This window comes from Lampetra planeri, chromosome 8 (assembly GCF_965212315.1).
Source record: "Lampetra planeri chromosome 8, kcLamPlan1.2.h2, whole genome shotgun sequence".
NCBI classification, from domain to species: Eukaryota; Metazoa; Chordata; class Hyperoartia; order Petromyzontiformes; family Petromyzontidae; genus Lampetra; species Lampetra planeri.
In genome coordinates, this window is record NC_136114.1 from 15,300,458 (window position 1) to 15,315,686 (window position 15,229).

A 15,229-nucleotide genomic window follows, 5' to 3' on the forward strand; every position below is an offset into this window, starting at 1 on the left:
GTTTCAGCGCAGTGTAAATATAACTTGAAGACTAGTCGTTGGAGTTATTGTATACTCATTCTTTAGTTGTATATATACCTATCACGTTGTTTGGAACGAACAAACTAATTTTAATTCATGCATGCTTGGGTCATCACGTTTAATTATGTGGTAATGGTAAACTTTGTTATAATTGCCTGTACATATAATTACTTCACCAGCAATAATATCCTTCCTGATAACCAGCCATATAAAGTACACTTGATTATTAACATCACTAGCCTTTTGCCCGTCCAAGGATGGCTGTGTTGCAGTAAATCTGAAACTTGCAAGCGAAAAGCAGACCGCGACGTGATAATCGTTGCATCAATGCGTGTGCAATTTGTACGGGCACGGTGACACAGACTTATTTAATTTAAAGGTTATAATCCCTTGTTCATCACGACGTCCTTTTTACTTTGATGTCTCAACAGCGTCACGGAGATCGCGTGACGTGATGGTTCTGCCTTTGTAGTGAGGGTTGTAAGTTGACGCTGAGGAGGGGGGTGGAGGCGCCTCGCCCCCCCCATGTGGAGTGACGTCAGCTGCTAATTATTATTAATGGAGGGGGTGTCCATTTGGAGGACGTCGCCTTTTCATGATTATTAATGGGGGGGGGGGTGCTCTATGTGGAGTGACGTCACCCACTCATGATTATTAATGAGGGGGGGTCCATGTGGAGGACGTCACCTGTTCATGATTATTAATGAGGGGGGCTGGTTGACGTGGAGTGACGTCACGCACGGGACACACACATATTCTTGGCTTATTATAGTAGTAAATTATAATTTAAATCCATAATAACGATTTACTGTCAAAGTGGGTTTATAACGATGTTTGTACGAATTTGCTATGTAAAATATATGTAGACTTTACGCTAATAATTATACGCTTGTGATAACGGTGTGGACACAACTCTACCAATCAGAAACAATTCAAACGAGACGGTAAAAAGGGACAAAAAATAGTAAAATTTATTTGAATGAAATCACAAACCTCGAAGCGTGACAGTTGATTGAGTCGCTGAGTGTGTTAATTGATAAGTGCGTCGTGGTTGAGATCCAGCATCAGCCTGGGCTGTTGTGGCAGTTGAGTTGCTGTAAATTACATGCATTGAGAGTCTAGATAAGTCGAAAGCTACCGAATATCCACGTGATTGGCCTTCGTCCCCCCACCCCCATTCATAGAGCTGCATTGTTTACTGAAAAAAATAAACGGTCTCCATTTTGTGGCTAGAAATACATACTGATTTGTTTATTAAGCAATTATGAAAAAACAGTGGCTGGAGCTGAGCCTTAATCCAGAATGTGGTTGCCCGTCCCTGAGCCTTGGTTTAGGCTCCATGATAACGACATTGCCAGTGTCCCGTGTTTGGGGGTCATCTGTTTACGGAGTAACCTGAATCGCGGCTTTATTTTGAAGTCCTTTGAAACTCTTTAATTAATTTGCTTTTGTCTTCAGAGATTCCATCCTGAGCGTGTTGCGTAGACATTATTTTACTGACCAAATGTTTGATACACACGGCGTGGTGAATAATGGCCAACTAAATCTCATGACCCGCATGTCATGGCGAAGCCTTCATCCAGCAGTGAATTTAGGGTTAGGGCTGTACTTGTGCATGGAAAGATGGACTGCATGTGTACGTGTACATTCTATATATGTGTGTTGCTGTAATCATGATGTATGTAGCCATTTGGTCACATCAATAATGCATTTCTGCCACGTGCAGTGGCATAGGGCATTGCCTCTTTAGTTCATTGGTCATGCAGTGCTGTGTTGTGTTGCACAATAATTTCCCTTCTCTGGGAGGCTCGCGGGGAAAATGAGCGTGGAAAAAAACACTAGCTGCTGATGTACACAAAACACTTTACCCTGCATAACCTCTACATTTAAGTTTGCGTGATTATCGGGTAAGCAACATGTGTTGCGTTGTTAAGAACTGAAAGCGGCACACGTACAATTACATGTTATTAACGCTCTCCAACTAAGGCTGAATGCGTTGATGCGTTAGCTCTTCCCACCCGCCTAACGCTCATGCAATATGAAAGTAACCATAGTATGAAGTTGAAAATGGGACACATCACTCGAATTGTCACCCAAACCTTGCAGACACAACCCAGGTAAAAATTGGACTTTGCAAATGGGAAAATGCATTTTTGCCCTGACAGCTGCTTCCCATGAACTTCCATACTGATATTTACACACTTTCGAGGACAAAGTGCATAATGGAAAGAGTTACGTGTTTTAAGAGCACGTGCTGAGGACGAACACGAAGTTTCTTACTCTCTTTGCTTGTGCGTTGCCTAGACCAATGGCCACTTGCAGTATGGCGGCGCGGAGAGCTACCAGGAGAGGCTGTCTCGTTTGGAAGGAGATAAGGAGTCTCTTGTACTGCAGGTAAGGCTCGTCGTTCTTGCTGCTCATGTATGCGTCACAACGGTGGCCCAGCACGGTTGTTCATTAATCTGCCTCTATTTGGCTTCCAACACTAAACACTTCGTGTGTGTTTTTGTGCGGACTTGGCGGTTCACGAGTTCCACTTTCTTTATTCACTTTAACGTCCACTGTGAAACGGGCCCGCGGCACTAAGCGGAGCGGCCTGCCAGACTGGAACCTTTGCGCGTGCATGTGCCCGTGCAGGTGAGTGTCCTGACGGATCAGGTGGAAGTCCAGGGAGAGAAGATCAGGGATCTGGAGGTGTGTCTGGACGAGCACAGGGACAAGCTCAATGCCACCGAGGACATGCTGGAGCAGGTGACGCCACTTTCCACTCGCGTACACTCGCGCTTAGGTTTGCAGCCCTGTTGTCAGTTCACTGCCGTATGATGGCCTCTCCAAGCCTGCGCAGGTTGTGGGAGGTTATTTGACCGCATCTCACCCCCTCACCACATCAGTGCGAGTAGTTGGAAGCGCGGAGCTTGGATGTGGGACCATAGAATCAGGATCTTAATTATTCAGCACCGGATTTTGCCGCGCCACAGTCTGATTCTGAGAATGTACAGTACCGTTCTCTGCAATGCACACTGTAGCGTAGTGGGGTAGCTATGTCGTGGGCTTTTAAGTCAATGCCTGCCAAATCTCCGTTTGTTTAACCTGCACAGAAGGCACCAAGCAATGTTAGCTTGTGCAACGAATGGCTATTTATACTGACGGAAGCTCGGTATGCGAATAAACACAACAAACATGCACACTTCCGCGTAAGCAGGAGCTGCTAAGCCGCACCTCACTGGAGACCCAGAAGCTGGATCTGATGACCGAGATTTCTTCTCTCAAGATAAAACTCGCCTCTGTGGAGAGGGACAGAAGCGAGTTCATGGATAGGAGCTGTGATGGAGAGGTAAGGCCCCTTTCCCCATGTTCCACTTCATGCTTTCCGACTAATACATGAAAACGTTTCTGCATTAGCTTTTCTTTGTGTCCTTTCCGAGAGGGGTGCATAAAGATGAACCAATACGATTGAAACTTTTGTGTAAAGTTGTGTTGCTATTTAGGATTTATACTTTTGAAAACTGGCCACACCAATCACAGTGTCACCCGAAACTTGGAGACACAAACCAGAGCAAAAGTTATTATTTTTAAATGAGTTTTGCGACCTGTCGGCTTCTGTACTGCCAATTAAATACAAGTAACCGGTTTACTTGCCGACATGTTTGTGGTCACGTGTTCACTCACTACCAGCGGGTGGGGAACCAGCGTGCGTGTGTAAAAAACACTGATTTATTGATCGGCAACACCGATAAATACATCCATTGACAATCAAGACTAAACAGTAACACCTCGTGCTCTCGCCAGGATTTTATGCACGAGATAGCCGAGCTGCGGAGAAGGGTGGTGGAGCTGGAGGGGGAGAAGGTTCACTTTGAAAAGAAACTGAAGAACACCAAGGTGAGGGAAGCCACTGGCCTTTGCATGACCCCTGTGTGCGGGTCAGAGCTCACGAGGACAATGAGATGCTCGCGTTACAGCCATCCGCTTCTATTTGTGTTCCAGCGAGCAACGCCCTTTCCCCGGTTCTCTTTTGTGTACGCTGATTGGTGTGGAGCAACAACGGTCTTTTTGTGTAACACTTTCAAGCTGGGCTTAAAACATTTCTCTAATTCTTCTCCTGAGTTCCTGTTCCCTTCCTAATTTTCATTCCACTGCGCAATCTTGCAAGGTGTTTTTTTTTAATCCTTCTGTCTGAGTTCTGTGCCCCTGCTTTCTGTCCCTCTGCGTGCGCCTCTCTGCCATGTGCTCACTGCCAGTCTGCCATGGCCAAGCTGGCCAGCATGAAACTGAAAATCGGACAGGTACAATACGAGCGACAGCATTGGGAGCGAGAGTGCTTGCAAGCCAAGGTTTGTCGCTCAGAGTTCCCTGTGCGTCTTTGTGCATCTGTGTGCATCACTTCGTTGATGCGTGTCGTGTGCATGCCCCCTTGTGTGTGATACATGTGTTTTTTTTATACGTCTGTTGAGAGAGACTTGACAAGAAAATGTTTTCATCTCAAGTTGAGTTCTCATCGATGTATTTTTATCTCGTATTGGCCACGTGTCCGGCAGGATTGCGAGGCTCTATTGCATTTTCTATGTTATTTATAAATCATCGTTGTGTTTATAGCCACTTGTACAAGGGTGGGGAACCTCTCCCTTTACCAAGGGCCAAATAGGACTTCCCGAAACTTTTGTCGGGAAACACATTAACACGTGTAAGGCATTTTCCAAAAAAAAAATAACATGAAATATGCCTATGGCTCACTTTTGCAGTTGACACAGCATTCTAAAATTATAAATACCATGTCAAAAACATTCCCCCTTCTAGTACTCCATTAGTGTGGCTAAGATACTTGCAGCTTTTGACAAATACAAGTTGCTGTCTGTTTCAAACTAGTAGGCCGTCGTTTTGCTCTGGGCCCTATGAAATGAAGTCGCGGGCCGTGTCTGGCCCACGGCTTGGAGGTTTCCCCACCCCTGTGCTCGTAGAAGGCAAAGGGTGGTGGCGCCTCGTGTGGCTGGCACTGAGCGCCGTGCGCGCTGTCGGGACCCCCCCCCCCCCTCCGCAGGTGGAGCTGGACGAGCTGCAGGAACTGCTGATGCAGCGTGAGGTGGAGGTGGAGGGACTCAAGGACCAGCTCGTCAACCAGATGACGGAGCAGGCCGAGACCGTCGAGAAAGGTGCCGCCGCCACGCACCGCCACCGCCACCGCGCCCGCTGAACTGCACCCGATAAACCGCATACGCTTGTGGTTACTCCCGTCGCGTTCGCCAGGCTTGTGGCGATGTCATAGAATACGGATGAATTGTTTAATAATGATGATAATAACTTCATTTATTATAAGAATAGGTTTTACCCTTAAGATGTTAAACCACAAAACGGACACCTTTTGCAAGTAATCATGCCTGCATTAGCCACATATACTTGTGCAGAACATGCAAATAAAAAAACATGCTTGAGTAATATATTCATTTACTTGGAACCGATTGGTCAACACCAGATTCCTTGCAAAAGGTTTCTGTTTGGTGTTTTAACATCTTAACACCTTCCACTGGCAAGAGGTCCCATGATGTAACTTAATTTGTTATTGCGCATTTCTTAGAACACGAAGACTATGGCAATGCGGAGTTTATTATTTTCGATTTGTGTGTACATGTACAGTCCATTATATTTGTGTGTACTTGTACAGTCCGTTTGTCCACTACCATTACAGAAAGTCACCCTCCACCTTGTCACTCATGGAGGTCGTTTGGCCATAGTTTGCCACGCTCGCTAGCCAGGCCAGGTTGGTGAAGGCACGAGCATAAATGTAGAAGCGTAGAAGAAGTTAGGTTAAACATCGGAATCCTCTGCATTGCCCTCTGCTGCCACAGTGTAGTGTACAGCCTGTAACACCTGTCACGCATGGTGGCCACCAATGCAAGCACTCTCCAGGCTCAACCCTCTTAGCTTCCGAGATGAGATTTGGTACATTCCAGGTGATTTGGTCCTCGGCTTTGATTGGTATATGTTGTTTATAATCGGTGTATGCAACCTCTGCAGCCACTGGAGGTGTTACATTAACCACAATGTAAATAATTACAAATCCCAGATCACGGCCGTTCATCAAATTGTAAGGGTGGCAAGTCGTTACGTGCCGAGCAGTTAGATGCAAGGCAAATGTAAATTATACTGCTTTTTAATGTATGTTTTAGAGTGCCATTTGTAATATTACGGTAAAAAGTGCACGCTTGTTTTGGGTAATTGACTTTTCAAAATAAGATATTTATAGGTCTCTTTAACTGTCAGACTGGTCTGATTAAAAATAAAACCTTGAAAGAACACGTTACAGCGCTGCAGTGAATGTGTCTGCAACGTCATCGTGACTTGCACGGCCTGGGTGGTGATGGTGGCTTCAGGATGCGCTGTCTCTGTCTGGTGTTACGCACGAAGTGGCCGCCTTGCTTATAACCAAGGGAGGAGGTGGTTGCTGCTGGTGCATTTGCTGCTAGGGGTGCAGAGACACGTCGATTCTTCAGCTCGGTGTTGAAATTCTGAGCTCACGATTCACGCATCGAAGTGCGTCTGAAGAATCGCCGTTTTCATTCAATTCGTATACCTTGTCTGTAAAATTACTCATTTGGAACGGACGTTGCAATCATCGTCGCTCTACTGCAAAAACGCGACAGGACCCTCCTGATAAAGAGTCATGAAACTGGGTGAGGCTATCCTGGATAAATGACGGTCGTAATAATAATTCACCACAGTGTTAAAAGAAGGGTCGATGATTGAATCGAACTGTGACTCCGCTTGCCGTTCTGCACGCACCGTGTTTGGATGCAGCAAAGAACAATTCTCACCACTTACCGCCCCCTTCACACAGCCAATGTTTCACCAAACATCTTGGTGTTTTACGAGTAAAGTAACAGCGATAGTAATGAAAATGTGTTGATCGGTTGCAAAGTAATCAGGTACAGAAATTCAATATTTGAGGCCTCCTATAATGCGCTTTTATTTAAATATCCTGGTGGCTTCCACCTTAGCTTGTCAGCGCCCGTAGGAATCCGTATTGATCTGTGAAATTAAGAATTTAAAAAACACGACAAATTTGCTGCATCACCAAATAACTTTTGAGCAGTGTGCGATGACTGATACTGGATTTTCCATGTGTTTTATTATTAAGAGGTAATCTACTCTGCTCCGGAGGTTGGCTTTGATGATGTTGTTGGGGTTTTCTGGGGCATGCGGCTTGGTGTTGTGGCTGTTTCATTAATGTTGCCTTGTGATTTTCCTCGTTGCTCGCGGGCAGAGGAGGAATTAAAACGGATGCTGAGAGACAGACGTAAGCTGGCTTTGCTCTACGTTCACTCCCTCCGGATCGCGGGAACAGTTCACCTATATGTTCTTGAATTCTATTTCCACGACTTGTCTTTCGTAACCACGCGCTCATTAAATTTGTTTCAATGCTCAAAATTTGGCACGCTCCGCAAGAATGTTTGGTGTTGAATGATGTTTGACGAAAAGAGTTCTGAAACGCATTTCTAACGTCAGTCCTGCATGGTGTGTGCGTATGCAAGCATATGTTCTCCAGTCCATGCTTTTTTAACAACAGCTGCACCAATAACATCGCGGGGCTTGCGTCTCGTAAACATCTTCAGTACCGCTCCACCTCCACAGCTTTTCCCGCATCCATTTTGGCCTCTACGCGTCCGCGCTGACAGATGCGTAGCAGCGTCTCCGAGCTTGTGGGTTGTAAATAATCCCATCTCGTTTTTCCGCAGGTTTCCTGCTTTCGAACCCACCACCGCCCGCCCACCCCCCCCCCCATCTCACCATTTTGCCTGCAATCAAACATTAACCTTGCTTTGCAGGACCCCTGCACGTGCACCCTTGTGCTCTCACCGCACGGTTCTGCCCGTCGTTGCGTTGTCTCAATAACAGTTTGTGCACACGCTGCTGCCATCAGTGCTGGCCGCTGTGAGCAGGACGCCTCGGTCCACTGAGCGTTTCCACTGAGTGCAAAGCGCCGGATGTGCTGCTGTCGATCCGGGGATTGTGTTTGCTTTGCCTGCGGTGCAGTGCCTTGACTCGTACGGATTTGTGCTTCTGCCAAACTGTTGTTCTCGCAACATCACAATTCGCTTCGCTCGTGGCAGCGTCCATCGTGGACCACCCCCGGTTTTATCTCACTTTCACGGTGTACGAAAGTTGTAGAGTGGAGGCGAGCAAAATGTATGGGTATCTCGAACACTTGTGAGTGTGTTATTTATTAATACATGCACTACTCAGGGGCACCTACTGATTGGAACGCAGGCCTTTGTGTCGCATTTGCATCGACATTACCCGATTTCAACTTACTCGTGAGCCGTGATGCATGCAGACTATGAGAGATGAGAACACGTTTCATTTCCCTATGGTATTGTAATGTATGCCTACTCTGGCTCAGTGTCATGTGTGAGCTATTAGTCTGTAAAATTAACATTCATGCTTTTTCGTTCTTTGGGCTTTACAGATCAAGAAATACACCGGCTAAAGGTGGCGATGGAGTCACTGATGGCTGCCAATGAGGACAAGGTTCGTCTCACGCCAGATGCATCGTTAGCTGAATCTGTGGTCACTTTCATACGAGGTGCAGACAAATTGTGTTTGACTGCACGATGCCAAAGAAACTCACAGCAGCCTAATACTAAGCTTCAGCTTGGAACTGCAACATTCACCAATCAACTAAAGCTGCGCAGGGTTCAGGTTAGGAGTGACTTGTAAAGTAAAGCAACGAGATGAACAACCTGTGTTTACTTTTTATGTCAATATTAAGAGGTTTTGTCTGCTGGCTAATTTATGGCCTTAGATTGATTTAAGAGGAAATCAAGTAAGGCCTCCTTTGACCAAATCAGCTCGCAGGCGCACCCTGTCTCGTTAGCAGGGTTAGGCCTAGTTCGTGCTTCCATGTAACAGGTGTTGTGGGTTGCTGCTGGAGTCTGTTGTAGGCAGCAGAGGGCAGTTTAGTGAAAGCCATTTTTGTACTGTACTATCATCTATGCTCCCTGCCTTCACCGACCCGCAGCCTGGTGAAGCGTCGTCAAATAACCCCCCTAACCCGCACCGCATGGGGAGGCCCTTATCCAGCAGTGGACAGACAAAAGGGCTGTACGTGTGTGCAGATGAAGCCCTTTTGGGCTGGCAGTGGTGTTAACCTGTCGCGATGGACACGAGCGTGTCCTCACCCATGTGACTTCGTACTCCCCGCCCCCTCTCGTATGCAATTTCAGGACCACATGATAGACGATCTGCGGCAGTCCCTGACGCGCTACAGGAAGGTGCAGGAGATGGTGCTGGCCGCCAAGGGTAAGAAAGGTGGGTGGTCTCCTGCCTCTCGCTGCCTTCTTCTCACCGCCTTCTTCTCACTGCCTTCATGAGGGCTTTATCCCATTGTTTTTTTAAGATTCGTAACTACTTTTTAATTGCCTCCTCTTGATAATGTTATAAAGTAGTGATATCATTATTTGTTGGAAAAGTATAAAACTTTGCCCTCATTACTTTTTGGTAAATTACCTTCCGAAGGCAATTATTGTATTTTATACAATGTAAGTCACTTGCCTTAAACTTATTATCTCCATGAGCTGCATTGGTCTGATTTAATTAAGGTGCATTGCTCAGTCTTAATTAGTTTCTCGTAATTACCAGAGTGAGCGGTGTTATACATTGGTTTGTCTATCCTTTTCTGCTTTTATTATTCTTAAATTATGTTATGCTTGTCCTGTCTTTGTACTTAAATCAATTCTATAAAACTGAGCACTTTGCTAAAACTCTCCGAATTTTTTGGATGCAGTGACTTTCCATCTAGTGAAATCACCGTTAATATTAAAATGTAAATCTCCAGCATGTTTCTGAGCCACTCGCTTGTCTTGATGGCATTGCACTGAAATACATTTTCATTTTCAAATTTATATATATAAATGAATAAGCAAAATACGTGGATGTAAAATACATGTGGTCTGATTCTTAGATAAAATTGTACTATATATCATGGAAAAAATATTGCGTGAAATATAAAGTCATCATCACCAGCTACGATCAGTCCACTACTGGATGAAGGCCGTCACCATCCCTCATGGTCCAGTGCTGCCACCATCCGTCTCCCACATAGGAACCAATCTCACCGCTCTATCTTCGTGGTGCTCCTCTTCTTTGACGCGTTTCCTCCTCTCTCTGCCATTCTGTCACCAGTCTCGTCCGTCGGCCATCATCCTGGCCAGTGACTCGTCCTCCCTGAGCTCACCTACTTTTCCCGATTATCATTATGATGCCTCTGATTCGTGCTCCTTCCTTGATGTGTTCCTTTTTGTGTCTCTCAATGTGTAATACCAAGTGTGCACCTCGCTCTGATTCTTTGTATACGTGTATGTATGTGTGTTGAACTTCTTTCGCACCATACGTAGCCAATCGTGCTAATCGGAGGTGCGGGGGAAGGACAACAAACTAAACACAAAAAGCAGTTTTAAAGTAATTGGTTTGCAATCTAGATGTGTTAAAGTGCATAGCTCCAGTGGCTTCCTAATATCAGGAGGAAGAGTGTTCCAGACAGCAGCAGAAATGCATCCGAAAGCACACGATGTTGTGGCTGTCTTTTTATTCGGACAAGATGGTGCATAAGAAAGCAAATCCCTGACGTTCTTATCGTATGGAAATGCCGTCTTTTGTGTGTCCTGGGCAGGGTCTTCTGAGCGACTACCGGGCAGTTCGAGCGACGATAACCTGAGCGCAGAGATGATGAACATGGACGCCGAGGAATTCCTGGGCGAGGTGAGCGTGCGTCTCGTTTTCCCCGCGATGGAATCTCTCTCGCTGCGCGCGCCGCTGTAATTAACGTTATCACTTTAATTTGGGCATTGATGAAAAGGGCCGTTCGTGTACTTGGGAACTTATTAGCATTCTTAATGAAAAATAAACAATTGAGCAAAAGTATCAGTGCCTTGACGTGCATTTGTATTTAGACACTATATAAGTCGAAATTGTACATGTTAAGCAGGTGTGGTTTTTTTTTGTTGTGCAGGAGAGTTTTGGTGTTCAGAAAGATGCCGCCCCGTCTGCTGACACAGAGCCAGAGCAACCACTGCAGATCAAAGCCGATGATGTAGAGACAGTGGATTATCCCACTGAAAACGGGTGAGATTAACAAAATCTAATCAGCATTGGCCATGGTTATTCCACTGCTGGATGAAGGCCTCACCAATCCGCTGCCATTTCACATGATCCCTCGATAGAGCAATCCAGCCAGCACCTGCTTCATGAGCTGGTTTCATCACTCCATCTCCTTGGCAGACATAGTCTAGGACACAGTTCCATTCCTTGGCTCCCACTCCTTCATGATTCTTGACCGTATGTCTGTCGTCATGCCTTGTAGCCGTGACACGTCCTGCCCCAGCCCACATACATTTCCTAACAAATGGAACGATGTCACTTACCTGACGTTTGCTCTCTAACCCACGTGTTCCTCTTCCTGGCTGTCGTTGCATTTCCAAGCATGTGTCTCACCACGGTGTTTTGTGCCCTTTTTAAGTGAAAAGAGAAAATCGGCAAAATGTAACGGCGGGCTTTAACATCTCAAAGATTGATCACATTCTGGCGAACAAGCAACACGGGACCCCGTGTCCAGGTGTTTAAACCCCCGTGCTGTGATGGCATGGGTTAACACTCCCCGTGCCGGACAGTGACAATGCACCCCTGTTGGCTGGTGTGGGTTCACTTTGGGGTTATGGTGAACGGTCATGGGTGGGTCTGCGCGAGTGGCTTTCTTTTGTTTTTTAACGCCGCTCTTTCTCTTGTGATCAGAGACGCACAGAAGGGAGAAGACAGTGATGAGGCTGTGCAGGAGATGGCACCGCAGCCAGCGTCCAGGTGATTTGCAGTGGCCACATTAAACCTAAAGCCTTTTAAAGCCACATGAAGTTAAAACCCAGATATTTGATGTTGTTCACATCCTTAATTAAACATGTTTCATTTTCCAAACTGCTATTTTATACCCCGTTCTTTCTAATAATTTTACATAATGCACCTTTGACCATTACAAGCCTTTGAATATCCGACATCAGAGTTTCCTGCTATTATTGATTAATACTTTTTGGGTTCTGCTGTCCTTCAAGTCAAGATTATCCTTTTGATCGGCGTCGCATTTGAAGCCTGCGTTCGCATTCCAGATCTGTCCGCGACCCTGCCTCGCTCTCTTTACTGCGTGTGTACAAAGCAAGGCAACATAAGCATACAAAAGCAACTTCCTTTCAATTCGCGTGTGGCCGTGTTTTCCATGACTCCGGGTTACAGGTCACGTGACTGGCAGTCCGCCAGCAGCTCTGAGCACGTCCAACAAGACGTCGCAGAGAAGGTACGCGTGCATTTCCTGCGGGATTCTTTTTTGCTGTATCCTTGCCATGTTGGCGAGTTTATTAGCGACGTGCGGGATAAGCTCATGTCGTGATTGGTGGCTCAGCCTGTGCACGGTTTTCGTGGTGAACATCTGAAATACTGCCAGTGGCGAATGAGTGAAGCGGGCAGTGGTGTCACTATTTCTGAGCAGAGGCACAAATGCCCAAAGTGCCAACTGGCTATCGATAAGTGGCACTCTTGGAGGTGTAAAAGTAAAAGAGATGTTATTCGCCGTTTGAGATTGGTGACATACTGTGAGCTATCATCTTCTACTGGAGGAGGATAGCCACATCTGCCGTTCGACTTTCTGATTTGGAGAGATTATAAACAAAATGAAATCGGAATGCAGCAGAGGGTGAGCGAAATCAATTCACGGCGTACCCACCACAAATGGGACATTTCCAGTGAGTGCTGTGGGTTTAAATGCAGTAGGTGGCTAGTGTAAACAGCAATCTGGCATGGGTGAGATTTTCCCTGTCCCTCTCTCCCATGGGGACACAGTGGGCTGCTGTTATAGCTGCGTGTGTTTTGGCCCGTGGTCTGTGTGTGTGTTAGTATGTACACTTGTGTGCGGTGAGCTACACTATTTGGCAGCTAAAGTCCGATTGCGTCAAGTGCAGGAAGCACGTGCTCCAGCCTTTCGTTCCTGAAGTTTAGTCAGCTGGGGGCAAAAAGGGTCAGCGTGGGGGGCCGTGCAGCCCAGACCCAGCCAATCGGCTGCTGTAGTGGAACGCTGTCGCTCCTCAATGTAGAAGCATGTTTTTTTTTAGTGCATAGATAAGGTCACGTGATCACGGTTGGGTTGATGTTCATGGCTAAAAGCAACTTCAATCACGCAACGTCATTCACTGTGATGTGGTAAGAATCGTAACGTATGCCGCTGCATACGTCACTGCGCCGGCACGCCGTTAATTTGCAGCCGCGTAGCGGTGAATCGGTCGTGACTGATGTTGATGGTGAATGTAGACAAGTAATAAACTCAAACGAGTAAAAATACGTTATCATTTTGATGCGCAAGCCAACCACAAGTTTAAAATATTAATCTGCACTGGAGGATTTGTGCAAAATGACCATGGCTGCAATCGGAGTAAGCGAAGTTCAGTTTGGTAAAGAACTGCGAGGGGGGAAGGGCGTCTCGCAAAGTTGACTGTCGGTCGCTGTGTTTGGCCGTGCGTGCCAGGGGCCAGGAGAGGCCTTGAAAAGTTTCCAAACAAGGATCGTACTGTGCCGCGCGTCTTAATGTTTCGCACGTGTGTTAGTGTGGTTTCAGTCTTTTTCCGTCTCACTTGCCGGAATGCCTCTCGGCTGTCGTCCCCCTCCTACAGAGTGTGGTGTGGGAGCGGAAGGGACGCGAGCCTGCCGAGGTAGTGCGAGCGTAGCCCTCCCTCCCTCCTCCAGCTCTGTTCGCCTGCCCCGCATTACCCGATGAGCCCCCCCGCCGAGCACTGAACTCTCCTGCTCTTGTCCCCTTCCTGGAACGTGCCGAGTGCTGCTTGCGTGGAGTAAAATAAAAAAGTGAAAGATATTCCCTGCTGCTCAAATGGACATTGTGGCATTGCCACTCATCTCCTTGTTTACAACCCCCGGCAGAGCAGGTGGTGGAAATTCCACAGTCCTATGGCATGGGCGATCACGGAAATCCCAGTCCTATGGCAAAGGCGACTATATCCATAGGACAACCACTGTTGACTAACCCACAAAGTGGTACTCGTTTTATCGACACTTTCAGAATGATAGGCTGAGTCAACCCCCCCTCGCCTACCAGGATTTATGCCTGCAACCTTGTGATTGCGAGCCGCTCACTCTCCCGCTGAGCCACCTTACCGCCAGTCGTGATATTAACTCGCACTAATCGTTGTGTACGCAGATAGGGCATCTTTTGCATGTGTATGCCTTCTCTTCTCCACGTCTTTTTACCACAGCTGCCCCTTCATTTGTGTTCCTTAACATACGGCGCTAACCAAAGCCGCGTATGTTTTGTGTTGTCACGTAATTCACCGTTATTTAACGTTTCACGCACTTTTCCGCTGTGCCGTTGGCTCACGCCTCTGCTACGCGATCCCTGAATTCACCGTTGCCTTTGTGTGTGGGCTGTCTGTGTGTGATTTCTTCACCTGTAGCTGGCCCAGCGCCTTGAAGTGATAATACAGGTTAGAGGCACACACAAGTCTGCTGTTTGACTGGTCAATTCACTTCGTAGATGTCTTATGTCTGCCCAGTGATGCGCTTCTAACAGGTTCTGCCTTGTGCTTCTCAGATTTAAAACAAACAATGTTCACCAAAATCAGTGATGAGATTTAATTGACCAGATTTTTTGTGAGCATTGTTTAATTTTACCTTAACAGCCGACTTGGCGCTTCTCTTGATTTAATGAGGAAACGCGGCTTCAAATGTTTGCTTGGTGGATTGTTTTTAACTCTTTGTGAGCCTCAAATTCGGTGCTTCTTCATGCTGCCGCCCACCATTGGGGGAGCGCCGGGCCCGTGTTTGCGAGGCCACTGCTGTTTGTGTCGGTGTGCCAGAATCGCTGAAAACAAACCGTGTGGAAAGTTTCAAGGCAAACTCGCTTACCGTGCGTTTGTGGCTGAGCTTCGTTTCAAAAGTGGGGCTTTTTTCACTCGTAGAAAAGCACCGATTGTGCCGTTAAATTAACAGCGTGTGAGCGCATGCGTTAATAACAGTCACGAGTTCATGTCCTTGCCGGTTCTTGCCAACAATGTTGAAATGATTGGCGCAGAGGGATAAAATTTTGTTCAAAGCCTGCGCACACGAAGAGACATCGCTCTCTCACATTTCCCGGACACCGAAGGCCTCTACGTGGGTTTATTTTGCCACA

General features: G+C 46.7%; 1 protein-coding gene across 13 annotated transcripts in view; it reads left to right on the forward strand.

Moving 5' to 3' along the window:
* The window catches only part of PPFIBP1 (PPFIB scaffold protein 1), a 46,187-nt gene that overhangs the window by 13,833 nt on the left and 17,125 nt on the right, over window positions 1–15,229 (forward strand). For 3 of the 13 annotated variants that reach the window (XM_078597166.1, XM_078597168.1, XM_078597175.1), the window contains 13 exons: window positions 2,326–2,415; window positions 2,659–2,772; window positions 3,221–3,355; window positions 3,811–3,903; window positions 5,060–5,171; window positions 7,280–7,312; window positions 8,483–8,544; window positions 9,240–9,324; window positions 10,685–10,773; window positions 11,024–11,136; window positions 11,803–11,868; window positions 12,292–12,352; window positions 13,719–13,757. In XM_078597166.1, coding sequence (XP_078453292.1) covers window positions 2,326–2,415; window positions 2,659–2,772; window positions 3,221–3,355; window positions 3,811–3,903; window positions 5,060–5,171; window positions 7,280–7,312; window positions 8,483–8,544; window positions 9,240–9,324; window positions 10,685–10,773; window positions 11,024–11,136; window positions 11,803–11,868; window positions 12,292–12,352; window positions 13,719–13,757 — 1,092 coding nt within the window. Of the gene's footprint in view, window positions 1–2,325; window positions 2,416–2,658; window positions 2,773–3,220; window positions 3,356–3,810; window positions 3,904–5,059; window positions 5,172–7,279; window positions 7,313–8,482; window positions 8,545–9,239; window positions 9,325–10,684; window positions 10,774–11,023; window positions 11,137–11,802; window positions 11,869–12,291; window positions 12,353–13,718; window positions 13,758–14,513; window positions 14,544–15,229 lie in introns of all 13 variants that reach the window. The other 10 variants (XM_078597167.1, XM_078597178.1, XM_078597176.1 and 7 more) reach the window with 7 other exon arrangements.